The sequence below is a fragment of the Falco rusticolus genome, chromosome 7 (genome assembly GCF_015220075.1).
Source record: "Falco rusticolus isolate bFalRus1 chromosome 7, bFalRus1.pri, whole genome shotgun sequence".
Classification (NCBI taxonomy): Eukaryota; Metazoa; Chordata; class Aves; order Falconiformes; family Falconidae; genus Falco; species Falco rusticolus.
In genome coordinates, this window is record NC_051193.1 from 42,120,116 (window position 1) to 42,148,109 (window position 27,994).

At 41.6% G+C, this 27,994-nt stretch overlaps 1 protein-coding gene across 2 annotated transcripts; it reads left to right on the plus strand.

The window, feature by feature from the left end:
* The first annotated feature begins 626 nt into the window (after positions 1-626).
* Positions 627-27,931, plus strand: LGMN (legumain). 2 transcript variants are annotated; one of them, XM_037396194.1, is made up of 14 exons: positions 627-733; positions 7,017-7,205; positions 15,105-15,202; positions 16,015-16,096; positions 16,585-16,670; positions 19,274-19,349; positions 19,827-19,889; positions 20,790-20,856; positions 22,540-22,658; positions 23,347-23,436; positions 24,132-24,329; positions 24,987-25,157; positions 26,300-26,367; positions 27,154-27,931. In XM_037396194.1, exons 2-14 carry the CDS (start codon positions 7,068-7,070, stop codon positions 27,191-27,193), a joined length of 1,296 nt encoding a protein of 431 aa, XP_037252091.1. In that variant the 5' UTR covers positions 627-733; positions 7,017-7,067; the 3' UTR covers positions 27,194-27,931. The 2 variants fall into 2 exon arrangements, with proteins under 2 accessions (XP_037252091.1, XP_037252090.1); XM_037396193.1 differs by lacking the exon at positions 627-733 and adding an exon at positions 5,733-5,858.
* Positions 27,932-27,994: the final 63 nt, after the last annotated feature.

A 27,994-nucleotide genomic window follows, 5' to 3' on the forward strand; every position in this document is an offset into this window, starting at 1 on the left:
CTGGAGAAGCCTTCACATCAGCGTTTCTCAGGCTTTTTCGTAGCCCATAACCAAACCCGCCCAACACCCCTGCACGGAGCCGCGCGGTCCCGGTCCGCGCCACAGCCCCGCCCGCACAGCCGGGCGCAGGCCACCAGCGCGGCACGGCGCGACAAGCCGGGACTCAGCCGGCCCCGTCGCTGCTGAAACACACAAGGACGATGCGGGGACATCACGTTTTCTTCTGCCGTTTCATGAAACACCCTTTAAGACATTCCTCCTCCTGCCCGTCCTGGGCCGCCTGCCTCCGTCCTGGGCCGAGGTAACCGGAGGGCAGCTCCGACGGGAGCGCGCAGCCGGCGTGGGCCCGTTCCTGCCAAAGCACACCATGGCCAAACGCCGCGGGGGGCACCCCCAGCCTACCCCCTCCCACCCGCCGCCGCCGCCGCGGGGCTGCCCGGCCCGCCCGAGACACGCTCGCACCTGCGCCCCGGGCCTTCCGGCGCGCCGCGCCGCCGAGGAACTACAGCTCCCGCCGTGCTTTGCGCGCAATGCCCGTGGCCCTTCGGGCGCGGCGCAGCGCCGGCCTTGCTGGGGCACGTAGTGCGGCCGGGCGGGAGCGCGGCCCCTCCTCCGCCCGGCCGCCATTGGCCGCAGCCAGGCGCCGCCCGCCGCGGCCCGCGGTCGCCTGGCTCCGCACGGCGCCGGCCGCAATCACAGCGGCCGCGGCGGCGACGGCCGTGCAGGCGGTGCGGTAAGGGCCGGCCGGGCGCCGCGCTAGCCGCGGGACCGCGTCCTCTGGGGAGGGCTCCGTCGCAGCCGGCTGCTGGCCGGCCGCGGGCAGGAGGCGGGGTGCGCCTGAGTGAGGGGAGCCGCGGCGAGGTGCTGGCCTGCTCCGCTGCCCGGGGGTAGAGCTGCCTGGGGTAGGCGCGAAGGGCCCCGCCGGCTCCAGGCGAGCGGCCGAGGGGCACCGGTTTCCCTCACCGGCTCCGAGCGCCGTCGAGCCCACTCCACTCGCCCCAGCGCCCTGTCGTCCCTTGGCTGGCGGGGGCAACTCGGGGCCCGGCCGTCGGTCGGCGCTGGGGCTGGCGGGGGGCGGTTTGCCGAGCCCTGGGGCCGCTGGCCTTGAGGCGGCGGGGAGGGGCGGGTGCCGCCGTGCTGCCTGTGCGCTGCGGGCATCGCTGCGGGGCGCCGAGCTGCGCTGGCGGCGCTGCCCTTCATAGAGGGGTTGGGGCGCAGTTGCTCCCCCCCCGCCCCGTCACGGAGCCTTCTGGCCCGGGAGCTGTACCTGAGCTCTCCCTTCTGGGGCGGCTCGACCGGGGAGAGGAATCCAAGCGGCTCGTTCAGGGGCATTGCTCCCGGCTGGCACAGGAGAGAGGGGGCACATCGGGGGCGAAGCAGCAGTAGCAGCAGCACAGATTTAGTCCCCGGTAATACATTTTTAACAGGGGAAAAGACGGAGTAAGAATTCACGGGTTTTCTGCAAAGAGCTGATGATGTCTGAAAGGTACTGCACTGTGCCTACAGTTACTGAGAGCTGGTGGACAGCCTTGCCTTAACGTGGAGGGCTGCTTGGCGTTAGTAGCACCACTAGTCCCCGTAAGGATGGGGCAGCGCTGTGTTGGGTGTCTGTATGTGGGGGTTAAAACAAATCTTGCAGTGAAGAGCTGAAACTCTAAAATAAACAGTGGTAAAAGACATGTGAAGTGCAGGAATCCTCTACTCGGGAACCTTCTGAGTAATCGCTTCTCCATTATTTCATTCTGTGCACGCTCCAAACTTTTCTGTGTTTGTTGAGCAGAAATGCTGACCCTCGACCAACTTACTCGTCTAACCGCAACTCCCCCTGTCCCGAATCGTGCTGTGTAACAAATGAAAGTTATTCGTAAAGTGTTGCAGTAGGTGGGGTTTTTTTGCCATCAGAATGTGATTGCAGAGGCTTTGTATATTTGTAGACACATACAGAAGCCTGCAATCTGCCAAACTTTAATCTGGGCTTTTTGAAGTGAGTGTGAGCGTGTGTGCGTGTAACCAGGTGTAAATGGTGCCACCTCTCTGCTGCTGAGACAGAGAAATCTGCAAACAGTAGAATAAGCTTTATTTAATTTTAAATACCTTTATTTTAAACCATTCTCACCACAACTAGAAATTCTTGTCTTTACAGTAAAAGTGACTTACTCATCTTCAGTAGCTATACTAACCTATTTTACTACAAATTTTAATCAAATTAAGCTGATTCATGAAATGGTAACCAGTAGACTTTGAGAAGAGTTGTTTTGCAACAGAGACCATAATCTCTTTCAGAATGTACCTTTTCAGAGTTTACAGTGGCAAAGACTTTCCACCATACCAGTGCATAAAGGACATCAAACTAATTCTGCAGGCGCTTAATCATGGGTTTAGGTGCTTCAGTTTGCATAGCAGCTAGCACCACATGTAGGCAGAGCATTGCTGACAGAGAACTGCAGACATTAGTTTCCTGTGAGGAGGACTATCATGAGTCATGTATTTTGTAGAAATCAGCATCTCGATATTACAGTGACAAGCAATATTCAAGCACAGTGTGGGAAACGGAATTATGACTTGATTCTAAAAGCTAAAAGGCTAGTCGTCATAAGAATAGCTGAAAAGAAGTAGTGTTTTGAAAGAAAAACTGGAATGATCAATTGATTTGCTTAAGGCTGTAATTCTTCCCTGAGATTACTGTTAATTCACTTATTTCACATGAAGGGAAAATGGATATATGATTCCTTTTTGCACAGCCCTTGGAGGCTGTGCTTGAGCTTTTGGAGTTTAGGCTACTGAAGTGTTAACATCTCTCTGAACACTAGTGGAAAACACTTTGATCAACTAAAATGCCTTTCTTTAGGGTGGTATCCAGTTGTTCTAAGACTTTTTTTTATTCTTAGTGGACTGTTTTAATAAAGGAAAGCTGGGAACTCAGGAACAGGGTATTGACCAGAACAACTGTTCTAGCAGCACCCAGCTGCTTCCAGTTGCAGTCTCTCTTAAGCATCCCTCTCTTATCAAGTGAGAGATGTGTGCTAGCTATGTAATGGGAAGTGGTCAAGGTGCCTCTGTCAGGAAGAACAGGGTTTAAGAGCAGAGTAAATTGTTCTGGCAAGAATCATCCAGTTCTGGTCACGCTGCTTGCTTGGACTGTGCAAACTGCTTAGCAGCTTGCCTGTGTGTATATGCTGTGGTTCTGCATATGTAGATCTGATGCTGAACCCGTTATGTCTGTGAGATGTGCCTTTTTCATGATGTGGTCTCCAAAGCAAAGTTAACTAACTCTCCTACCAGAAAGACTAGGCAGTGCTGATCAAATCTTCTCATGGTTTTTGGGGGATCAGCCAAAGCTCTAAGATGATCTTGTAGTGAATTTTCAGTCCTTCTATGTAGTCTCAGTTTGCATGCATTTAGGGTCACATGTGACAGATCTTTGATTCCTTGCTTTCAGAAAAAGTCTTTTTATTTACCTGTGGTAAGCTGGTCAGCTGAGCTAGTTTCTCTTCCAGTATGACCCGAAGACATAGCATGTGATGGGAACTTTCTCTTCTCAACTGTAGGTCAAGAGCTTATTCAACACAAACCAGAAAGAATCTTTTAAATTGCCTGTCTGAGCAGTCAAAGGCTTTCTTTAAAACAAGCAGAAATATGGGATTTTTTGGTGTGTTGTGGATTTCTTGGGTGTGGTTTGGTTGTGATTTTTTGGTGGGTTTTTTGTTTGTTTGGGTTTTTTTTTAGGGGTTTTCTTTTAGTATTTGGAAACAAGCAATGAAAAACCTGTTGCCACTGCACATGTGTTTAATGGGTAAATCTATTTAAATGCTGCTCACAAACCTTGGGGAGCTCAGCGTTTTTTACTCACAGTTTATTAGTACATGTGTCCTTAATTAGTGTAAAATAGGAGGGTTTTTTCTGTTCTAAATATAACTCATGACAAAACATGTGTTTTTCTAATACAATGCAAATGTTTATTGGGGTTTGGTCTGATTGTTTTTTGTTTGGTCTTCCCCTCCCCACCACCCTGGTCTTCTGCACCATTCACAACTTTGTCTCAGCAGAGGTGACAAGCCTGAGGATCTGGATATCCCTGTACCATGTGAGAGATTGTTGAATCCCAGACACGGAAGGGACAGCCTGAGGGACTTCATAGCTTAAGTCTTTGTGATTTGGGCTTGGGGTTTTCTGTTCTAGACCTGTTTGCATGCAGAATGCAGGGCTGGTATCTGGTACACCAGCGTGTCCTGCATAGCATGGCCCCGTGCAGAGGTGCTGGCAGGGGTCCTGAGATCTGTGTTAATATAGTCTGGAGCATGAACTCATCAAGACAGTCCCATCAAACTGTTTCCAATTCAGGACGTAGCACTCAATAGCATTTTTTTTCTGAAGCTACTTCAGTCTCCTTTGTGTGGTGTATCAGTAACTGACAGCTGGTGGCAGTGACTGTTTCCACATGATGGATGCCTATCTGCTGGGATCTGTCTTGAAATTAGCCATCGTGTTATATGGCCTAGTGAACAGTTGGCAGCAACACAGCTTCTATTGGTATGTCCTGTATTCAAATCAATGATTTACATCTCTAAGAGCTAAGCGCCATGTGAAAGGATCTCCAGCCCTTCAACAATAATTTGAACCGTTTATTTTCTCTTTGTATTTTTCATGTAAATATAAGTAATGTTTTTAGTTGAAGAAAGGAAAAGTTACGCTTTAATGAACATGGAAAAAAGGTTCTTAGTATGAAACAGATACTGAGCTCTGAGGCATCTGTTTGTATGAAATTCAGCTCCATATTCCAGTAAGTCAACCTCAGTTAAGATTTCTAAGCAGATCATCCAAAATATATTGATTTTCTTTTCTTGTCTAATATATTGGGAGTTAGACATACCTGAAACTGAATATTGGGAATGAACAGGCTTGATTGCCCATGCCATATTGTGGCACTTTACAAAAGTTTTAAAGAATTCTTAGCTGAGCTGTAGGCAACAGAACAGGCAGGTTTTGTGGATGTTGTAAACACAGTGTATCTTCAGAGCAGTTGTTAGTATGTTATTTGTCTTAATCATCTGAAGAAGTGACAAGATAGCCAAGGCGGAATTGCCATACTAAGCCACCTGTCACTGTTTGGCAACAAGAATGCACAATTCCAGCTCAACATGAGAAATTGTCTATCAAACTGCTTATTCCTTCATATCCACTTAAATAGCTAATAATTCAGCAAACCCTAAATTGTTAAATTATTGTATATTATTATTGCTCCCAAATCTCACGCTTGCAGGCAGTGGCAGGAGTGGGTTATTCCTGAAAAATAAGATTCCTAGATTCAAATGAGGTTTTGGAAGAAGCGGTCTCATGGTGCTTAACATTTGGTTCCGTCTTCTGTTCTGTTCTGGAGCTTTTTCTGTGTGGTAACAGCTCTTCCTATAGGAGCTGATACGCTAACACAACTTCCTTTACTTTGTGCTAGCTCCTTTAAAAAGAAGCAAAACTCCCAACCTTCCCAATTTATGTAATATATTTTTTTTAATACTATTGCCTGCAAGACTTAATTTTAGTGACCAGTAGATCCAGCCTTGGAAAGACCCATACGACGTTATGTTAGTAGTCTTCACTGTATACAGCTGCTCTGGAGGTGAGCTGGCTGCTGTTTCGGCCTCATTTGAGTGGCTGCAGATGCATGGGTTTCACTGTGGGAAACTGAGGCTGGCTTAGATACTGTTTAGTTATTTGGTTTAGTGGTAGCGTTGACATGGTGCCTTGTGACCATGTGTATGGCTTTGGAGTCTCCAACTTTTATTCCAGAGAAAACCATGGTAGACTGCTACACCACCTCTCCATACATAGCAGTAATGATCAGCCTCCAGCATATCTTTTTTGTAAGTAGGCCACTGTAAAATTCCATCTCTCAGTGTGTGAGGAAATACATAATCTTTGTTCACGTGCCAAGAGCATGCAAATCTTTAGAGGAGTTTGCTTTATGAGTTACTTGTTGGATGCAGCAGACCTGAAACTGTGACCAGTACATATAGCCTGCTGCCCCCTGGCACGGCCCCCCACCTCCCCAAAAAAACCCCAACAAAACCAAACAACCTGACAAAACAAAGAAGCTCACAACCCGAACAGCAAACCTTCTATTACATATGGCGAGATTATTTGCTGTTAGAGCAAACACTCTAAACTCAGGAATTTCACTAGTGGGAACACTACTTCTGGTCCTCTCAGGAAAGTAGAAAGAGCCATTTTCAAAGCTCTTCTCTGGCTCTGCTTCTCTGAATCTGATGTCCACAGGCTCAGACCCAGGTCTCTTGCTGTGCACCTTGTGCAAACACTTAGCCACTGTGCAAAAGAGACGAAAATGCTACTCTTTCATGTGGTACTGGTTCACATTTGCTCTCCGCTAGCATGACAGTTTGCACAAATAGCATGAGGCTCTTGCAGTCTGTACTTCCCCCCAGCAGTTAGGGCTGAATCTTGTGCAGAATGGCCTCTCTCCACCCTCTCTGTGTGGGCACAGAGAGCTTTTGTGACACTCTGACCTACCAACTCCCCAAGCACTTTTCCATGTCTATGTGTCCTTGTGTCTACATCACCTGGGATTTGACTCAGTAATAATGGGCTAATTGCCAGTGTGTGGAAACCAGGGAACTACATGAGCAAAGACCAAGATTATAGTATTAATCTGAGAAAGTTTTATCTGTGAAATACTTGATAGTGTGGCTTGCTCTGTATTTGAGGCTTATTCATTACCAGCTATAGAACAAAAGAACCAGAGAGAGCTGAAAGACTTGGTTGTCCTATTCAGAACTGCTTTCAGCAGTCGGATTTGAGAACTGACAGAAAACTCTTGTAAGTAGTAGCAGCTTGGTGCTAAAGGAAGATATGGCAAGAAATTGTACTGTGGGTTGAATGGTCTGTAAAACACCCCCACCCCCCCCAGGCAAGAAAAGCTAGTTGTGATACTACTGATGTTTGTTTTGTGTTTGTTTTGGTTTTGATTGATATCCTCTGATCTACTTCTCAAACTTTTTCATTAGGGAGTTGGGTTTTTTTCCCCCTCTCATTTGTGGAGTAAGTTAAGAAGAGAGATGATGTTGAAAGCAGTTGTGCTGCTGTGCTGTGCTCTGGGCATAAGTACGTTCCCCATGGAAGAACCTGAAGATGGAGGCAAGCACTGGGTAGTGATTGTTGCAGGTTCGAACGGCTGGTACAACTATCGACACCAGGTAAGGATCATTGGTCTCATATGCTGGTGCTGGCCACATGCCAGAAAATGCCTGCTGTGGGACTCATGGGGAGGTGATAGCTGCCTAGATTAGTTCAGACCTTCTGTCATTTGGGCATTTGTTTCTACTTCTAGATTTCCGAGAGTGTGTGAGGATTTCAAAATGAACAGCAACAAATTTGCTCAGGGCCTGGTCTTAATTCTTGTTATTCTCATCCCAAGAATTCCCCTCCACTGTTTGAATTTATTTTTTTTTTCTTAAAACTTTGTCTAGTCTTTCATCTTTTGAAAAGCTGTCATAAGCAGGAGGAGCGACATTCTTCCTGTAATCACGCTTCTGCACCCTGGGAGACCTGTATCGATTAGGCTAAATATTCTATTACTAAGCTAGAGGCTCTGACCCGAAGTCGCCGGTGAACAAATGATGTCTAGAATTAAACCTCATTTTGTTGACACATGCATGTTTCTATTTGTTTTCCTCTTTTCCCTATGTTATGAAAAAGCTCCCTTTCTTCTCACCAGTTACAAAATCTGCAGAGGCTGCAAATGCACAGTATGTTTTTTGTGGGGTAGAGGACATCCAGAAGGGGGTTCTTTTTAACTAGAATCAGTTTGCTCACTCTGTTCAACAGCATGACCTTAAAGTTGTGTTGGCACAACAACAATACAGTGCACTGGGGTGCAGGGGTCAGAGTGAATGGCAGAAAAACAAGAGGAGGGAACAGGAGCTCTGGAGTGTGACACTGCTGTCAAAGCCAGTGTGTTGTGGAGTTGTGGTCTGAGCACAAGTGTCAGGATAGACAGAATTAAATCCAAGTGACTTAACTGATTAAGTTCAAGACTTAACAATCAGCAGTCAGGAGACTATGGCAGGTTTTTTTCCTTTGAGGAATTCTTAGGTGATCCCTTAAACAGATGAATCTACATTTAATCAAAGTCTTTGCTCTAAACTTGCAACTACTTGCTTTCTGGGAGAACAGAGTCCATTTAATGCTGATTTATGTGTACATTTGTAAATTTCTAAATGTTAGAAAGTAGTTTACTAGACTATTGTTTGTTAAGGTGAACTTGAACACAGATTGAAACACTAGTGTACAAAACAAGCATTTTAAAAGTTAAACTGTATTAAATGTACAGGATACATCTGATCTGCTGTACACAAACTTTTAAAATATGTTGTTTTTAATGTAACTGCCTGTAAAATCTAGAGAAGGTGAAGCCTGTCTGTGTTGATTGAGGAAGAAACGAGCCTTCCATGTGTTGGGCATTCTGGGGTTTATGGTTATGTTTCTGCTCCTGCTCAGCTCACCATCAGTTTGGAAATTTCAGTGCAGTGATGAGCTTAAAACAAAATGAACCAGACTGACAGCCTTGTGGCATCTGAAGAAGAACCTGTTACTAGCAAATGATAGCTCAACACTTTGTCAAACTGGTTTTAGGGATTTTGCCAGCTCCTTGCACTGTAGCTATCACCTGATAACCATAGCTGGAATATTACAGCATTAATATAAACTATTCCTATTTCAAATTAAGTCTCAGAAAGGAAATTTTTAAAGTTGAAATTGGAAAACAATTATAGAAATACTAGTGTTGTGCTTGATCACTGCTTGCCCTGGGATGTCTAAATATAATTACCGAGTTGTCCTCTGGTTGTTGCTGTTGCTGTATAACCAGTCTTTCTGCCTCCCTTCTGCCCTAGGAGGTTTTAATACCACAGCATTTATTGTTTAAATAAAACTACATTTTTGAAGCTGTGGCTCATGAGGATTCTCTTCCTACAGTTGCCCAAGCATAGAGTTTTTAGCCTTTCTGTCAATGAGCCTTCAGTGGCAAGTCTTATCTGCCAGGTATAATGGATTATGAAAAACACAAGATGCACACTTACATATTGGTGTCAAACAATAAGTCCTTTGAACATGGCAGTTTCACAGAAGCAAACTAACTTTTGAGTATGGTCATGTTTTGCAGATAGTTATTAATAATTGCTTTTCAAGGTTAGAAAAGTGAGAACGAGATTTCTTTAAACACCTTTATCTTGAAGATATTATCAAATAACTATGTAAAATATCTGCACTGTTAGACTGTTTGAATTTCAGTCCTAGAAATTTCTGTATTTGAGCTTCTACTGCTTGCTTCAGGTACAGTATTAACATTTGGAAAAAAAGAAAATTAGTACACTACTAATAGTCCTATCAAAGTTATGAAATTGGCATCATAAAATAAGAGAGTCTGTGTGAAGGATCCTTCACAATGGGGCTGAGCTGCTACTTACCCGTCCTGGGCTAAATACTGTGCCTATAATTTGTAACAAAAAGGATCAATTCCCACGAGATGCAGCAGATTGGCAGCCCGTGCTGTCTTGCTTAGCGGCCTTTTGTGGCCAGCCTCAGGGGCCTGGCTGGAGTGAGCATCCATGGTGGGAGGGCATACTGTGAGACAGACCTGGCAGTTAGTCATAGAAAATCTGCCCTGTGCACGTCACAAAAAGTAATCCAGGGAAAGGTGCCTTGGGTATAAGAAAATTGGGAAAACTTGTTGCCAGCAATACCAGCTGAACCATAGACTTCTAGGAGGGTTGTACAGAGGAGGAAAGGTACTATGGAAATCTCAGGAATTACAACAGAGTTTTGGAAACCTTGTGCAGACTGATCACTGTGTCTTTGCATGTGTTAGTGCTCCCTACCCTTCAGCAGCGGAAGCAAAAGCACTCTTGAGTGTTTAAATTATTTGCTCAAGTTACTTGAAGTGGAACCAGGAATAGGACTTGGGCTTCTAATTCTGTGCTTCATCCATCATGGAAGTCATTCCATAGTGAACACATGCAGAAACGCATGTTGTTTTTCAGTAGAATAATATCTCTACTATCAGAAAGTGAAGCAGCACTCCAGGATCGCGGATTTGTGCAATTCTTTGCTTTCCAAGGGAGAAACTGCAGAAGAAAGTATGTTATACTCTAATTCACTTTCCTCCTGCCATCACCTTTCTTCAGAACTTCTTTGATCTAGCCTGTGTGCAAGTGAATTTGTAGATATGAATGTTCCTGTAAGTAGTTACTCAGTGTGACTATTTATTTACCACCGGGCTGGTTACTATTCTGTACGTGCAACTAAGCACTCAGAATATCCCTTTGTAATCTGAGACCTCAGCAGACACATTTCTGGGTTTCAGTTGCTCAGTTCAGCTGCTCAGGGTACAGTTAATACATGATGTTGGCATGTTTGTGTTACGTTTATATTTTGTGAGATCCGTTTGTTTTGCATGCTGTTTGCACACAATGCAGGCAAAACATACTTTGTTGCCTTTTGCAATAGTTACTTGGTGGCAATATGTGTTCATCTGACTAAAGAACCATAAAAAGAGGAGAAATTTACACCTTCAAAAATGTCTCCAACTTCATACACAGAAAGTTGCAGGGAATATAGTCCATCTCTGTATGCTGTACAGACCCCACAAACGGCAAGTTTGTAAAGACTGTGAGACCCTGGAAACATGGAGTTTGCATGTGTAACCTCAAGGAATCTGAAACTCCTTCTGAGACTTGTAAGTTAGCTGTCAGTGGTCAGGTTCCACTCTCAGTGGTGCAAACCTCAAGTCTAGACAGGAAAAATACACCGTTTGCACTTAACTATGAGCAAGATTCACACCTTGCAGGCACTTGTTTCCTCTGATCATTGAATTGAGACTGTTTCCTAATTAGCATGATCTAAACTTGTCTTACACAGTTATCTCATCAAGTTCCTAAAATTGATTTAAAGTGTTTTGAAGAGTATACAGCCCAATGTCACAGGCTTACTGCCACTGCAAAACTAGCTTATATATTGTTTTATGCTTGTGGCTTCTTGGTTCTTTGGTGTCATGGGTGTCACCCATATCTTAGTGGTTTTGACTAGAGTTGCTTGGGCTGTGGAAGGACTATCAACATGCTCTTCTTTGTTCCTCAGCAGTTATTCTGACTTCTCTATAGGAACTTCTTTATTACCAAACTGGCTACTATTCCCTAAATGCATCTGAGCACCCCTTATATACCGGGAAGAGAACTCCTCCCATTCCCTGGGAAAGTGGCTGAGCTCTCTACCACGCAAAGAGCTAGATGGTATAGCTCTGGGAATCTTAGTGACATAAATGATCAAATATAGCACTAAATGATGGATTTGGAGAATGCTAATTTTCCTTAAGAGAAGTAGAATTTTGTTTATACTTCTGCCTCTCCTGGGACATGATTGCACTAGATAACTCAAACCTAAAGTCGACTTCGCAAATGGATCACAGGGATGCAGACGGATGCTTTCTGGGTACTCCAAAAAACATAGTCAGTGGAAAGCCTGATGTGAAACAGTCTTGCTAAAGGTGGAGTACATACTTGAGGAGAAAAATAGCTGGAAAAAACAAAATGCTGAAAATAAAAACATTTGAATTTGCATGCCTGGGTGTGTTTTCAGTTGTTGTTTTTAGTCATATTCTTACGGAGCTTTATGGGTCAGGGACTATGTTCAGGGTTTTGCACGCTACCAACCAGAGCAGTATCTTATTCTGGGACTGTCTTAAGTTCTCTACAGTCTTGGAGATAACAGACATAAAGGATGGCTTGGCTGCTTGGCTTCAATTAACATTTCCTCACTGTGCTTACAAAATAGGAAAGGTTTTCCCATAGCTTCAGTTACAAAGTTCTTAATACAGTTAATAGTTTTTGGCTGATTCACTGATGTATGTTTAAGCAAGGGAATGAAACATTGCTGGCGTTTGAGGTGTATTCTTCTACCATGCTTATACATTAGAGTTCATTCTTTCTTAAGTCTGTGGCATTTCAGTGTACCTGTAGCAGGAACAGTGCCACTTTGCAATGAAGCTGACCGTTCATTGCACATGCTTTTTAGCTATGAACCTAGTGGTCATAAGACCAGAACTAACCAATTTCACAGAAGTCTAAGCTTTTCCCTTTAGGAACTATTTATGCATGCATGTGTCATAAAACAACTTGATTTTTCCAAAAATCCACTCCCCCCTGCAGTCTGCTTGAAAGCTGTGTCACTCAAATGTGTAAACAGCTGTATGGCAGAGGAGAATTGGGATGTTTTTTTTCTTTTAGAGTTTTCGCCAAATGAATGTTTTGGAAAACAAAATGCCTGTCCCAAGAAAACAGGAGAATACTCCCTCTGATCCCGTGCTTTCAAAATCTAGGAGTTAATTATTTAAGCAGATTTAAGCATAGATCTTGGATAAAAATTTGCTGATGTAGCAACAGGTTTAAACTAACGAGGGGACGAAAGGTCTGAACCATGCCATTAATAGTGTCCATTTTGGAGCTGGCCTGCGAGGTCTGTTGTGCAGTAGCAGCTGTACAGTTACACCTTCTGCTCTTCTATTCTTCTGTGCAGGGCAGCCACTGTCCACCCCAAATCATGGCCACAAAAGGGTGATTTACATCTAGTGATATGAATCTTTATCCAGTAAATATTCATAGCATTCATTTTGCATACTAATACCAACAAGAGATCTGGAACAATATTAGCTGTCTCTTTAGGGTGATTTACAGATACAGGTAAGCGAGAAATATTTCTGGAAGAAACAAGGCTCAAATAGCAAAAATTTGAGAGGCAGTTACACATCAACAGGAAATAACTCTCGATTCACGTACGCCTCCCTACTCTAGCAGCAGACTGTTTCCATTCTGGTTTTATAGAGGTTTGGTCTTTTACGTGTACAGAGGGAACAGGAGGAACATACAACCAATATCAAGGGTGGCTAGTCAGGTCAGCTAGTTCTGTGCCAAAAAAACCCCTACCTAACTGTTTGCTCAGAATTGTCCCGCTTCAGTCAAAGGAGGGCTAGCAGCAAAGCATGCTTTTGCTGCTCTAGCCTGTGTCAATGATACTATTATGCTACCAGCAGATGTAGTTCCCTTAGAAAAAGCCTCAGAAGGCTGGGACAGTCCCCAAACAGGTAAAGTTAATGTTGAGGGATTGATTACATTGATCTATTTCCTTCTACGCTGGGGAGTTTAACCCATTTAAATTTACCACCAGTAGCTACTGTTTACTAAGACAGGACATAGCGAGCAAACAGGCAATGAATCAGAAGAGAAGAGAGAAAAAAAGCTGATAATACGCAGTTACAAAGCTCAGCTAATTTTGGATATTTTGATATTAATTAAAAACACCTCTGAAGTCCCTACTGGCCAGCGACTGACTGTGGGAGCACAGACTATTGCTGGTTGAATATGTTGATATTATATCATGATAGTATGCCTAAGCATTTCTGCGTGTTGCCAGCCTAGAACTGTTTCTGTCAGCATAACAGATCTGTATTATGTCTTGAGAGTGTCAGGGGATTGATGATCTACTCATCGATGTAGAGAAGCCCTTAGTGCTTTCTACTTCTGCTTGGGTTGCTTCTGAAGATCAAATACATGTTTAGTCAAACTGCACTCTACTGTTTCATATGATGTATGAGGCCTTTATAACTCTGTTTAACCTCGACCTTTTGACTTGTTGAGGCAGCAGCTGGTATAATGACATACAAGGAAATGGAGAACTATAAACAGTGGAGGTTGTCTAGGACAGGTGGAAGAGAACGTAGGCTGACCTGCATAGTAGCAAATGGAACTGCTTTAGTAAGGACAATTCAACATTCAGGGTTAGTCACGTGAAGAGATTTTGCTGTGGGAGAGTTCATTAGCATGGAATGTGCCTCACCCTTCCCAGAACCTTGCACACCTACCTTCTCTTTTCAGCTTCAGCTACACTTGACAATACCAAGGATTATAAAGTGACATGATTTTACAGCGTCCTTGCAGTTAAACTAGTCAAAACCACTAATGCTCCTAAATCATCTGAACTTACAGATGTCTACTTAAACCACTTTGGTTTGGTTTACAAACTAGCAAATTAGATTAGTTAAACAAAAGTAAGCTGTAAAGCTTTGCTTCTTGCCTGCGTTTGGAATGTGCATTTGTTAGATGAAATTTCTTCCATTAAATCTGCACCGCTTTTTGTAGCATGTGGCATGTCATAGATCTAGAGCTTAGGAATGATTGTTAATGTCTTGTTAGGTCATTTGCAGACTGCCAGTTGAAAAGAAGAGATCTGTTTGGGCTGGGCTTTCTAAGAATTTAGCATTCTGTCACAGGTTTGCATTACTGTAATAACACTTTGATGAGTGTTGTTATTTCTGTGTCATAGGAAGATGGTTCTGTAAAGAAAATCTGCTTGTTTGTATCCTATACAAGTCAGGAAAAGATCCTGAACAAAAATTCTGCATTTTTCTTTTCTACTGAAATCTGTTTTCTTGCCCTAAAGTTACTTCAGTTTACAAGAAATACATAATCAAAAAGAAAATTTTCCTTAGGAAAAATTCTCATCTAGTAAAACAAAATCTAATAAATTTTTTGCAGAGGTGAGATTGGTAAACCATACTTCTTTAAGCCAAGGACAGTCTTTGATGCTTAGTCATGCAGGCATGGTGCAGAACTAATTGAAATTGGTGGAAATTAACTCTCTTCTTCTGTTTGGCACAGCTTGGTTTTGTCTGTCAGTGCACAAGGGTTTTCTTTTAGATTTTCTCACAGACCACAGAACATTGCTGAAAATGTGTTGTTAAATTTTGTTAGCTGTACCAAGTCTGAAGTAACTTCTGGTTTCTGTTTAAATAAGAAAACAAAATAGGTAAATGGGAGAGAGATTTTAATCAAAGTCGCTGTTATTAATGCAGCTACTAGTGAGAGAAAGACATTGAGTTTTGGTTTAACCTATGCATTTCAGCCCTCTAGCAACCCTCAACCTCATATTTGAATGCAGTTTCTTTTGGACAATAGCCAGCTCTTAGGCCTGCAAAGCTATTTTTCTTCTGGTCTCAAATGTAAAATCTCTGTTAAAGCTAGTAATGATAATCTGCTTAATTTCAGGCAGATGTGTGCCATGCATACCAGATTGTACACCGAAATGGAATTCCAGATGAACAGATCATTGTCATGATGTATGATGACATTGCTGATAATGATGAGTAAGTGATGAATGTGCACTAGTTACAAACTGTATGGTTACTACAAACACACCATAGTCACCGATGTGTTTTGAGTTTTTAGTAGTTTTGTAAGAAAAGCCTTTAAAACTACCTGTGATACACATAGAGACATTTTATCTATCAGCACGGTAATTCTTTGAAATATGCTCATGAGCATTCTAATCTTACTCCACTCAGCATCAGTTGTGGCACTGAGGACTGCAGAGCTTCATTGTTATGAGAGTAAGTGATCTGAACTCTCAGGTAACAGTTCACGGCAGATAAATAGCCTAAAGCCACAAACATAGGGAAGCTCCATGTATTACTTGCAGGGCTTTTTGAAAGGATTTTATCAGATTCATTCCCAGCATGTACATTCAACAAAGAAGCATATATGTCCCATCCTTGGTGACTGTCTAGAGTGTATAATTGCTTTCTATATGAAACAGTTCCATTTAAAGCCTCTAATACTGAGACAACTTCAACAGAAATCAGTGGACTTCACATGCACATCAGCACTGGGAGCAAAGAGTAAACAGCGATGATAGTATAAGAGACCACCTGCCTACGTATTCAGATACATGGACATGATCTGAGGCAGGATAGCTGAAGGTACCATGAGGGTAAGGACACTTGAGGCAAGCGTAGTGACTGACTGAAGTAAAAAGGCCTTTATATTCTGAGATCACTTAATGACACATGGTTCAAGTGCCCATACTCTCTATCAGGCAAGCTGGCCAGTCAGGACAGTTCTGTGGTCACTGTATGACACATGGCTAACTATTCAGATTTATGTTCCATTTACCTTTCAGAAATCCAACAAAAGGCATTGTCATCAATAGACCTAATGGCACAGATGTGTATGCTGGGGTACCCAAGGACTATACAAAGGAGGTAGGAATGAAACACCATTCCCCAGGGAGGGTTTTACTCTTACACTCCAAAATGCACATAGTATAAAGCCTCCAGCTTATTTGCCTGTGTGGTTTGGTACACATAAGATGAACATAAGCAGTACATGCTTTGAGGTGAAGCAGTGGTCATAAAAGTAAACCTTTACACTGTTTCTGTGGTGGCACAGGAAATAAAAGGAGGAAAAGTCTTACGTTCGTAAATGTTGTAACTCAATCTGAAGAACAGCTGTGTAAGACTAATTGGTTCATTAAATCGGAACAGTAATCCAATCGCTTGACAATTTCATGATTCAGTATCTGAGTCAGTCATCAGTGGCTAATACGTTATGTAATGACGGATTGAAAAGGATGGCCAGCAAAACTTGCCATCCATGTATTGATTCTGCCTTTCAGAAGCCATCTGCTAAATGAAAATTTTATTGTTGTTTTTATGATCAGATTTAACTTGTAATCCTCTTAAAACTTTAGGATGTTACTCCAAAGAATTTCCTTGCTGTTCTCAGAGGAGATGTGGAAGCGGTGAAGGGCATAGGATCAGGAAAAGTATTGAAAAGGTAAGATAAGTTTAATTTAGAAAATAATTGCACGTGTAGCTGTATATTGGCAGTGATTCCAACAGAAGAAGAGGGTAAGTTAGAGCAACTTGAGAATCCAGCAAGATTATCGATAGCAATTCCAGGTCATTCACATTAGAAATGCAATGATTCTGGTTTCTTCAGCTGTCCAGCACCAAGAAGCAACTGCTGATATTCAACTGGTATGGAGTCCAGTATAGATTAAGGTATAAAAACTAGATGATAGTATCAACTCTATTAAGGTATTTGTTATTTAGACTATTTTCTTTTGCAAGAGTGGCTATTCAAAGAGTTTTATTAAGGTTTGGAGACCTCTAGAAAGGATTTGCTAAGGCTTGACTTAATGTACACACATAGTTGTATTAGTCACCTGAAGTGGTGAGACTTGGCAGTCGGGGCAGAGGGACAGAGATAGCTTAAACAGCTCATCAGCTGCATAAATTGCATGTCTAATCCCAGCCTTGGTCTTTGTGGCAGGTATAAGGTTATCCAGGCTTTGTATGTAATGAAATGGAATTATGGTTTATATTTAATGCAATAAAAATATTTGCGATTGAAAAAGTGATACAAGCAATTACCCTTGTAACTGATGTATTAGTTTACAAATACCTTAAGCATAAGTTGCATAAATGATTTTAAGTTTCACAGTATTCTAATGTATGAACAATAATAAATTGTAGACTGGCTAACTAGAATGTAAAATCTTGTCATTAATGGGTGTAGTTTATATAGGCTTGTATAATTCAGATGCTTCAAGAATAAAAGCAATATATTTGAGGGCCCAAATAGAACACATTGTGGAATGATACCTGGTGTCAGTTATTCATCTTGCTTCTACAGAGTTTGAGGTAGGAAAGTATGATGCCTATTTACTAAGGTGTGTTACGTTTTTGACTCAGTACTGCTGGTAAAGAGTTATATCATGTTATATTTTTCTGTGTACAGTATTTCCTCTAAAAGCTGTAAGAATTTAAATTTAACCATTTGGAAGGACTAACCTAGTTAAAAAACAATTGTGGCTATCTTAATCTGACAGTTTAATTTTGGAGGCAAAGCAATTAAACAGAACAGAAGAAGCCTGCCTTGGCATTCGGGAGAATAAAAAAAAGGAGCAGGACCGTAGTCAAATAAGTTATTGCTCTCAGTTGTTTAAACTTCATCCTGAAAAGCGGAGAGAGAAAATTATATATGTAAGGCATATAGGCAAAAAGGTAATAAATTGCTGCACATTTATTAGATTGTTCTAGTAGCTGGAATGGGTCAAGAGGTAACTATAAAGTGTTTGTTAAAAAGAGGTACTTCAGAACACGTTACCTGTGAAAGCTCAGTGCTACAAGTCAAATAAGGGAGTGGCTATGCAGAGGGCCAAAGACTCTTGAGCTACTTGGGAAGACAACTTGAACCCACATAGAAAAGTCCGGTTATTTGCATTTCACCTTGGTTGAATTTTTTACACTTAATCAAGAGTGGGAGCCATAAAAATAACACCCAGCCCTTCTTTGTTAGGCTCTGTTTTGTGAATTTCCAAGTGGCTTGACTTCTGCAATTGAGTGGGACAAGAACTCCATTATCTGCCCAGGAAGCTTCTAGGTTTTCTTCCAGGTTGTTCCCTAACCAGCAGGGTATTGGCCAGGCAAAAAGCTGGACAGTCTCCCCTGATCTGCTGCAGTTATACCTCTTGCAGTCAGGAAAGAGCAAAAGCAAGTATGTGTTTCTGGACCACCGATAACAGAGGAAGAGAGGAGGGCTTTGGGACTCCTTCCAGTCTGTTGACATATTTTATATTTAATGGTCCCTGAGTACAGTTTAAAAGCAAAATCCCTTTGCAGATCTGGCTGTTAGGGCAAGACCTTAATATCACCCAAACATGATCTGTTTCATTTAGAGTGCAATAAAAATCTACAGCAAAGAGTGCACTAGACAGGGAATCAAAGCCTCCTGTGAGCATGCAGTGCTCAACTGACTGCACAGCCACATAGTGCAAATGCCGATTTGGCCTAATGGGTGAGTTTGTGTACACATCGGTTCTTCACGGGGGTGTGGGCTGACACTGATTTGGCTAAGTATGGCCATACAGATCACAACAAGGTAGTATGTAAACATACCTAAGGATCTTACCATAGAATTCTGTTTTTGTGGTTTATCCCTGTGTTATTGGTGTCTCAGTATAACTTAGTTATAAAAGCATTCCTTTTTAACCAGACTGCTGCAGATGCCTGCAGTATAACAGACAGACATTAAAAAACAATTGCCCCCCCACCTTACTCAACATACCAGCCCCTGCCTCACCAGCAATCAGTTTACAGTTCGAAACATGAAGTGTAATTGCCAGATTCCCCATACCTGAGGGACTAGCCTGTATCCCTGTTATCATTCCTTTTGCAGACACTTACCTCCTCTCATAAGCACTCAAAGCAGTATGCTTTGGGAGAAAAAAATATTACCAAGAGGAGGAGATTGCTTCAGTGGTATTATTTTCAAAGATTGACATGTCTTGGCATTGAGAAGCAGATGATTATTGTTGTAACGAATATGAGGCTGGAGTGGTTAGAAAGAATTTGTTTACAATTTTTTCATTACAGTGGTCCCAAGGATCATGTGTTTGTTTATTTCACTGATCATGGAGCTCCAGGACTTCTGGCTTTTCCTGATGATGATGTAAGCATTTGGGGGGATTACTTTGTCATTAAAAACATTCTTTTAGTGACATACTAAAATGAGTAAGTAATAAATGTAAAACATGAAGATATTTGATGCGCTGCCATATTGAAGGGGGAGACAGAAAAAGAGCAATATTCTCATCACTGCAGTCTGTTTTTTTTCCAGTTTGAATCTGATGCATTCAGTCAAAATTAGGTTGTGTCACTTACTATTTCATTGGACTTTGGTGGTCCAAGCACACTGTTTCACGCACATATGACTTGACTTTCTGGTGCACAGTACTTCTCGCCTGGGACCATTACTCATCTTTTCCAGAGTGGTAAATAGAACGTTGTATTTCAGAAGGGCAAAGCACTGGATATATTTAGTGCGAAACAGTATACATATTCACAACAGTTAGCATTTATTCCTGTTATGTGCGTTGTGTGTCTGTTGGCCGTAAGTGGTTTTAATACAAGCCTTCTTATTTTACAGCTTCACGTGAAGGACTTGAATAAGACTATTTGGTACATGTATCATCACAAAAAATACCGGAAGGTAAACAAGCGTATCAGAAGTTGTGAGATTAAAAGAGCAGCTGGTGTGGAAGAGAGGGATCTATCTTCGTTTTGAGAGTTGTTTAAAGCAGGAGGAAGCTGTTGCCATGCAACAAAATTTGGATTATTACTTTGCACTTAAAAGGATTGATCCTTTCCAAATTTTCTCTTTCCATTGTTAGTTTACTGTATATGTGCAGTTGATGTTGAGATGTAGTGTACTGCCTTTTGATAATGGTATATATTCTGACCAACAGTGGAGAAAACATCCATAATGATTTCAGTCTCATAATATGTACCTGACTGTCTCTTCCTGTGCTTTGTTCACTTCAGGCTGCACTGTTACTACAGGAAGTCTGTATATACCTCATGTTTCACTTACAGTTACTAACATAGTTTAAGAGACTGTACCTTGTACAGAAAATTCTGTGCGTTTATTTTGTCACATGTAGTTTTAAGCAGAAAACCTCATATTTAGAACATTTCAGTAGCTTGTCTTTTTTAGGCAACTTTCTGTGGTAACCAGTCTACTATGGCTGGCTGTATTTAGGAACACATAAATGGCCATTGGTTCCAGAAATACTACATTCAATAGTGGCACATTGCTGTGCCTAAAGTGACTGTATATTTGATTTATGCTTTGTACATTAGTCAGCAGGTCCCTGTGGATTCTACAGAGATTAATGGCACCTTTTCATAGTGATTGTTTCCTGCTTCCACATACTTTAGTTCCAAAAATGAAAAATTGGTCTATTTGCTTTTGTGTTTTATTTTGTAGCATTATGGATAGCTTTTGTTTCAGGGATAGCAGTACATGCCAACTAGCTACAGCTGAAAAGCACTGAAGGACTTTCCTCCATTTCTTCATGGAATTTCTTAAGGTCTATGGTTTATTTTATAGATGGTGTTTTACATTGAAGCCTGCGAGTCTGGATCTATGATGAATCATTTGGCTGATAATATCAATGGTGAGCAATCAGTTAACTTACTGGACTGGACTTAAATGTCACAGCTTGTCACAGAGCTAGACAGATTGTGCATCAAGGATAGGCTCAAGGCTCTTCTGTGTAGTTTTAGCAGGGGAAGCAGAAAAATTAGAGAAAGTTAATATTTTCCATTTGTGGGAAGGTCCTTTTAAAGAATTAAGGGACTCTCATAAAGACTTAACAGGGCTTTCAGTTTCTTGCAAGTGAGAAGTTGAAAATGTATTTCTCCACAGGAACTATGTGGTTGTCCTTAATTTGTAGCAGTTAAGTTATACTGGTATTTCTCAGCTTCACCGCTGCCAACAGCAGGTGTGAAGTTTCTGCTGTCGGTTTCATTGAATAGCAAAGGCGCTTGTGGGACACCATTGCCAGAACGTTTTGCTACACCCATTTGCACAATAACCCACAAAGTGGAACTCGTATTTTTCAGGGTTTCTAGGCTCTCTGCTGCAGAGCTGAGAGCTCAGCCTTGATTAGAACAAGAAATCACTGTCTTTTCAAACTGCTGTTCTATGGCAGGGAGGCTGAGCACTCTGGCTTTCTTGTAGTTTTGAAGCTGTGATTCCAGGGAAGATCAACCATGTGCCTCTCCATGGCTTCCCGGGTCTTTGGCCATGGATTATGCTCTCTGGCACCCACCCAGACTTCTTACAGCTCTGTCAAAGATTTACAGAAAGTTAATACAGTATGTTTCATACTGAGGATTGTTCAAAATAAATGCTCAGTGAATCAGCACTTTTCAGACTTTGTTCTAGTCAAAATTTCTAGTCTGGGGACTCTCTATTTTTGCCACCAGCTCTGTCACAGTCTTACAAAAGCAGAAAATTGGCAATTTATGTATTACAGTACAAAGCTATCTTTGGCAGCCTTCAGTGGTGAACTACAAAGCTTAACCGGTTACTGAGTAAGCATTTTAAAGGGTGCTAAGAGGAGCACTTTACTACACAGAGATTTAAGACTTTTTTTTTTGCTTTTGAACTTCAGTTCCGTTCTGAGTAAAAACAGCACTATAGCTCTATAAAAGCATTCATAACACTTTCTTGTTTTGAAATGCAGACTTTCCTTCAGTTGCACAACTATCCTATGAGTTGACTTTGGCAAAAAGCCAGAATAGGTTTTGCCTTAATACCTGTAAAAATGTGTTTACAGTATTTCTGTTGTGTTAGAGATGACTTAATGGGAATACTGTGCTTGGGACAGATGTTGTAGAGGTCTGTTTTACTTTTCTTTCAGTGCAGAGTGTTAATCCAAGAAAGGATATTACTTAAAGGTGGTGTTTTCTGGAAGAAAAGATGATTTAGGGGATTTACTCCAAGTTTGGGAAAAAGTCCTCATTATTGTAATAAAGAAAGTGAATGTATAGATGGTTGTCGGTGCACAGTGTTCTTAGGCAGTTCTTTGAATGGTAGATTTTTCCCTCAGAAGTGCATATTCTTCTTTAAACACCGCAGACTGCACATTTGGCAGCAAGGAAGGAACTCTTACAACAGCACTGAGGCTGACTGAACAGAATGATTAACAGGCTTCTTTCCTTGCTGCTATTTAGAAGTAAATGATCAAAAGCCAAAACACTGAGACAAATATATCACGTGCAGCTAAGTACTAAATCATGTGGGGGAAGTTAAAAAAAAAGGGAAAAAACCCCACTTTCTGCTTGTATTACAGTGTATGCAACAACAGCTGCCAATCCTAGAGAGTCATCTTATGCCTGTTACTATGATGACGAAAGGCAGACTTATCTTGGGGACTGGTACAGTGTGAATTGGATGGAAGATTCAGATATGGTAAGTTACTTCGATGATGCTTCTGTATTTCCATGCATGAAAAAAAAAGCACTAAGCTTTTTAAAAATAGCTCCTTTATATGATTTGTGAAAATACTTGGTTTTAGGTGAGACTGAAATCAACAAATTGAGTTGGTAAATTTATCTAATACTCAGAACCATATATAATCTGTCCTTTTTTGGGCCACTAAAATGATTTCTGAAACTAACTTTCAGAAACATTGTCATCTTTTTTTATATATAAGATTACAAACTGTCTAACTTCTGGTTTCAAATTCATATAATCTTAATCTGCTAATCTGAGACAACATCTCCAAATTTGTTAAACAAAGTGGGCAGTTCAGTAAGTTGTACCTCTGCTTCAGGGATCCTTAAATACTGAACTGTGGTTAACCGATTTGTTAGCATAATGGAAAACAGTATTAATTAAACAAACAGGGGATTTGTATGCTAGCCCACTTGTTTCTTGCCCATTCGCTAGGAGATTAGGAAATCACTAAAAGCAATTTGAGAATATGCTGTCAAATCTTCTTTTCAGTTTTTACTTTTACGTCTTTCAAAGGTTGTATAGCTCTTTGCCCTATACTTCCTTCTACGTACTGGTAGCTAAGACCCTTTCCAGGTTTCTTTGCATTTTTAGAATAGCTGAATTTAAATATCTCTGACCACATGAAAGTTTCTTCATGCAGGAAGATCTAAGAAAAGAAACACTCCACAAGCAATTTCAGCTGGTGAAGAAACGCACCAACACCAGCCATGTGATGCAGTATGGAAACAGAGTATGTATTTGACAAGGCTTCCTGGTCAGATGTATCTTAAAACCTTTTGTGCCCTGTACTTTTATCCCTAAAACAAACAACCTCCCCCCCCAAAAAAAACAACCAACAACAACTGTGAACTGGCAGGGTTGATTTAGAAAATGAACCTGTTAATCTCAGAAGGCCACTTTGCATTTAAGAGGTGATAGTCCTGATGCTAAAGGAAATGGAGCCTTCTATTATACTTTAATGCAAGGAGTCAGGATATGAGTTGTCCTTCAAGCTCTGTCAGTGATTTACACTTCAATCAAGTGTAAGAAGGGTATTTGCCACTTCCAGGCATATTATGAATATTAATGAAATGTTAATAAATTCATTGATCTCTCAAATGGAAAGAGCTAAGAGGTGATATATATCATTTATAATAGTCCCATTATTCAACAGATTAAGTATTTTTTAAAAAAAGAAGTCACGTTACTTAACCTGACTGTCTTTTTTCCCCCAGTGAGTTTTGGAAATAAAAGTTCCCAAATTTTTGGCAGCCTTGACCTTGTATTAAAAAACCCAATGAACACCCCCCCACCCCCCCACCCCCCATGATCTTTATTTTCTTTAATAAAGCAAGTTGAGAGAGTTAAGTTGGTATGGCAAAGCAAAGACAGACTACCTACTGGAGGTGATTGACAGTTTCCATTTGCTTACTTTCTAACCTTCAGAGCATCTCCTCCATGAAAGTGATGCAGTTTCAGGGCATGGGCAAGAAAGCTACCCCCATTCCGCTGCCACCTGTAGAACACTATGATCTGACTCCTAGTCCTGATGTGCCTTATGCAATCATGAAACGAAAGCTGATGGCTACCAATGACATCTATGAGGCTAAGAAGATTGCTGCAGAGATGAAAACACACCTGGAGGTAAGCAAAACCAAAAAATTAATTATGCATCAGGTCAGATTTGTTTTCATCATAAGCAATGGCAGAAGCAACACCCCTGAAGCCAATGGGATTACTTCCAGTTTTTGCAGATTGCAACAAAATCACTCTTCAGACTGGTAACTTCTAGTTGATTGTTTACTCCTCCTTTACATTTCAGGGATCTGTTCCACAAGGCACAATCGGTAGTGATTGTCTAGGCAAATGCAAGCAAATGCAGAAGTCAGTCTCACAGCTTTTATTGCCAGGAAATTCCTCATCTGCATCCACAGGGATTCTTGTTGGGTGGACTTATTCTTTAGTAATAGAGAAACTTGTCTCATTACAACCAGAGTCTCCCACATAGAATAGCTCCTGCAGAATGGTAGTCAGTGTTGGTGGTACTGGTGTTTTCTTTCTTCTGGCATAAGACACGGAAGACAGTGAGTGATTCTGGAGGATCTGCCAGGAGTCTGACTGTTTCCCTAGTTTTCATTTGTGTGTTAGACAGGTACAAAAGACTGGGCTAAAAGGAAATGGCAGAATTGTGTTCCTTAAAAAGAGCACAAGTTGAGGGAAGTTTAAAGAGAAATTTTATTGAAAGTCTTTGAATTAGGTTTAGAAAAAGCATGTTTTAAGTTCTTGTTCTTTTATGTGCAGGTGAAAGAATTTATCCAAGAATCCATGCGAAAGATAATCACCTTAGTAACAGGATCAAAAGAACAGACCAACCAGATTCTGTCAGACAGATTGACCATCAGCAATTACGACTGCTACCAGTCAGCGGTGAACCACTTCAAAGCTCATTGCTTCAACTGGCACTTACCCTTGGTAAGTCAAGCATTAGATATAACCTGATAAACCTACCAATAAAACAAGCACGGTAGTCATAAGCATATCTGCAAAATCAGCTTTTAGTAAAAAGCTAGCTTGGGGGCAGTCATACAGCTTAGTTTTGGAGAAAGGGTAAGTAATGTTTTTGGAAGCAGGAAACCACTTCCACTGCACCTGTAGATAAGAAAGATTACTAAATATACTTTCAGTAAAAACAAACCCAAAAATAATCCCTAACTTTTACTAGTTATTGCTGTCCCTTCATTGGCTCCCTCCCCAGAAATCCCAATATTAAATAAGCCATGTTGTATTTCTGCTCAAAGCATCTCTACTGGCAAAACAAACACAGGCACCACTACTGTGGATTCATAATCTACATTCATCTGAATTCATACATTCAGATTTCTGTATTATGATTGTGTGCTGGATAGTTCCTTGCGATAGCCTAGCTGCTGCTTCCATGGTCTGCTTGAATTCCTGAGAGCCTCTTTTTAGTCCAGGGGTTTTATTACTGTCTACCCTTCATGGGATCCTAGCTGAGGACCAAATCCTGTTGAGCTAAGCACTGGTTAGGTAAGAGTAAGAGAGGTCAGTTTCTGTTCTGGAAAACCCAGTCCTGATGTCAGGCAAGATAATCTAAGGTGGCAGTGGTGTGTGCTAAGAGTCAACAACAAATTAATTGATTTTAGCAGAAAGCAATGGGATTACCTGGCAACTGGCCAAGATTTAAGTACCATATATAAATCAAAAGCAGATGTACTCTTTCAGTTGGAGCTTCTAATCATCCAGGCTGTTAGGAAGCCACATTGCTCTGTAAAACTTTAGTTCTTCTTCAGTGGTTTTTGGGTTGGGTTTTTTTTGTTTGTTTGTTTTTTGTCTTGTAGGATTTTTTTGATTGAAATTGGTTAGGTGGATGAGCCTTGCCTAAGCGGCCAATGTACAGCTGAATTTACCTAATGAAATTTAAAGAACAAAATGCACAGAAAAAAGATCCATTTAGCCTAGTACTAGATTGTCAAGCCCATCAATTAAACACCTTGAATATTAATAGCATCTCTAAATTACTTCCACAATCTAATTTGGATAAACAATACTGGCTGTTCATCACTGAAATTATTAACAATGTTTGTTTATTTCAGTATGAGTATGCACTAAGACAGCTGTATGCCTTGGTCAACGTTTGTGAAGGAGGATACCCCATTGACAGGTAATGAGGTTCCCGGATACACTGTGGTGTTTTATTTGTGGCTAAAAAAAGCAGAAGTGATAGGCAAATGGAGCCTAACGCAAAAAGCTTCTCACTTGTTCTTCTCTGTTGACCATTTTGTCAGTAAAGTTCTCACTCTAAAGTTACGAATGCTTATTTTGGAAAGCGTATCGTTATTAGTTCCCTCCCACTCGTGATGATCTATTTCCCCAGTAACCCTTTAATTTCCTTGTTGAAGGCCGTCAGGGGAAGGTATAGCCAGTCAGAGGATCCCACTGCACCGCATAACAAACCAGCATGACCGGTGCAGGGGTGTTGCCCTGTAACTCCCGTATGATCTTACACTGAAGCAAGGTTGGGAACTGCTGGTGTTTCACCGCTGCCCGTCAGAACACCGCAGCACTGCTGGGTTCTGGTGAGGAAAGAGGGTACGGTGCTAGGGCCCTCATCTGAGTGTGTGGTAGGAAGGCAGGGAAACAGTGGTCCAGGCTGACCCTTACAGTGGTGCAGTAGGGGCAAGGGACTCATGGTGTCAAAATTCTCTTTTAGGAGGTTGTGGTAGAGGATGGGACCCTAGCTTGTGAGTCATTGAGGGGAAGAAAAGGGAGAGGAAAGCAGAGGAGTAGGGAATGGGCGAGTGAACTGGTAGTTTAGGCAGCATTCAACCCAGAAGGTGAAGAGCTGCCGCTGCCTCCGCTCCTAGTGGCATCCCGCTGTGCTTAGTGGGAGACAGTTTGAGAGCAGGGTGCTGGAAAAGCTTCTCATCATTATTGTTCTCTGTTGCAGAATATGCCTGGCCATGGATCAAGTGTGCCTTGGGTATTGACGGAAACAACAGTCCCCAATATAACCCTTACTACACGTCATAACTTTTCATAACTATAATAATCCAGATTTTACATGCATGCAACATGAAGAGTCTCAACCACTGTACCTGAACTGTGCTGGGAGCTGAGGCGCCTGACCATGAGCAATAGAGTGCTTGCCGGTGCTCTCCCCTGCGTCCCCACCTGCTGACAGCCTGCTGGTGTGACAGGGGCATTTTAGCAGAGCACCTGGAGCTTTCAGGATGGATGATTTGTTTCAAAGTGCAACGCTCTTAAGAATCTCCGGATGAACACTACAAGCCACCTATCTGGATTGCTAAATCTATGCTAAATTTAAACATTGAGCTATTAATTCTGAATTTTTTTTATACTGTTGCCAATTACTAGCTTTTTAAAAATAATGAATTCCATTACAGTGACTGATTTGCAGATTGGTTAAAAAGTGAAGAAACCAAAGCTTGTTCTTTATGCTTTAACTTCTTAACAGTCTGAAGAAATAAGTTGCATTCAAGAACTATTGGATGTGAATAGCACAGTTAAACTGTGAACAGTAAAAGTCTTTGTGGGTAGAAAGAACTGTTCCCCAAAGAAAAAAAACAAATATCTAGTGCTGTAAATGTAGCACCAGAATGCTATAATTAGATGTATGTACACACAAACCTGTGGGAAGTCAACAGAGTACAGAAATTGCCTGTGAATAAAAATAAAGTTGACAGTTTCATCAGCCTGCAGGGCAATACAGTGTTAGACATCTTGTGTCTTGAAAATGAACGAGAGCTCATTACGATACTGCGTTAAAA

Bases quoted from the DNA above. Each gene is read 5' to 3' on its own strand.
- LGMN (XM_037396193.1), top strand. From the start codon at position 5,748: ATGTGTATGGCTTTGGAGTCTCCAACTTTTATTCCAGAGAAAACCATG. The intron at 16,097-16,584 runs GTAGGAATGAAA...TTAAAACTTTAG, and splicing joins CCAAGGACTATACAAAGGAG to GATGTTACTCCAAAGAATTT. The intron at 19,350-19,826 runs GTAAGCATTTGG...CTTATTTTACAG, and splicing joins TGGCTTTTCCTGATGATGAT to CTTCACGTGAAGGACTTGAA.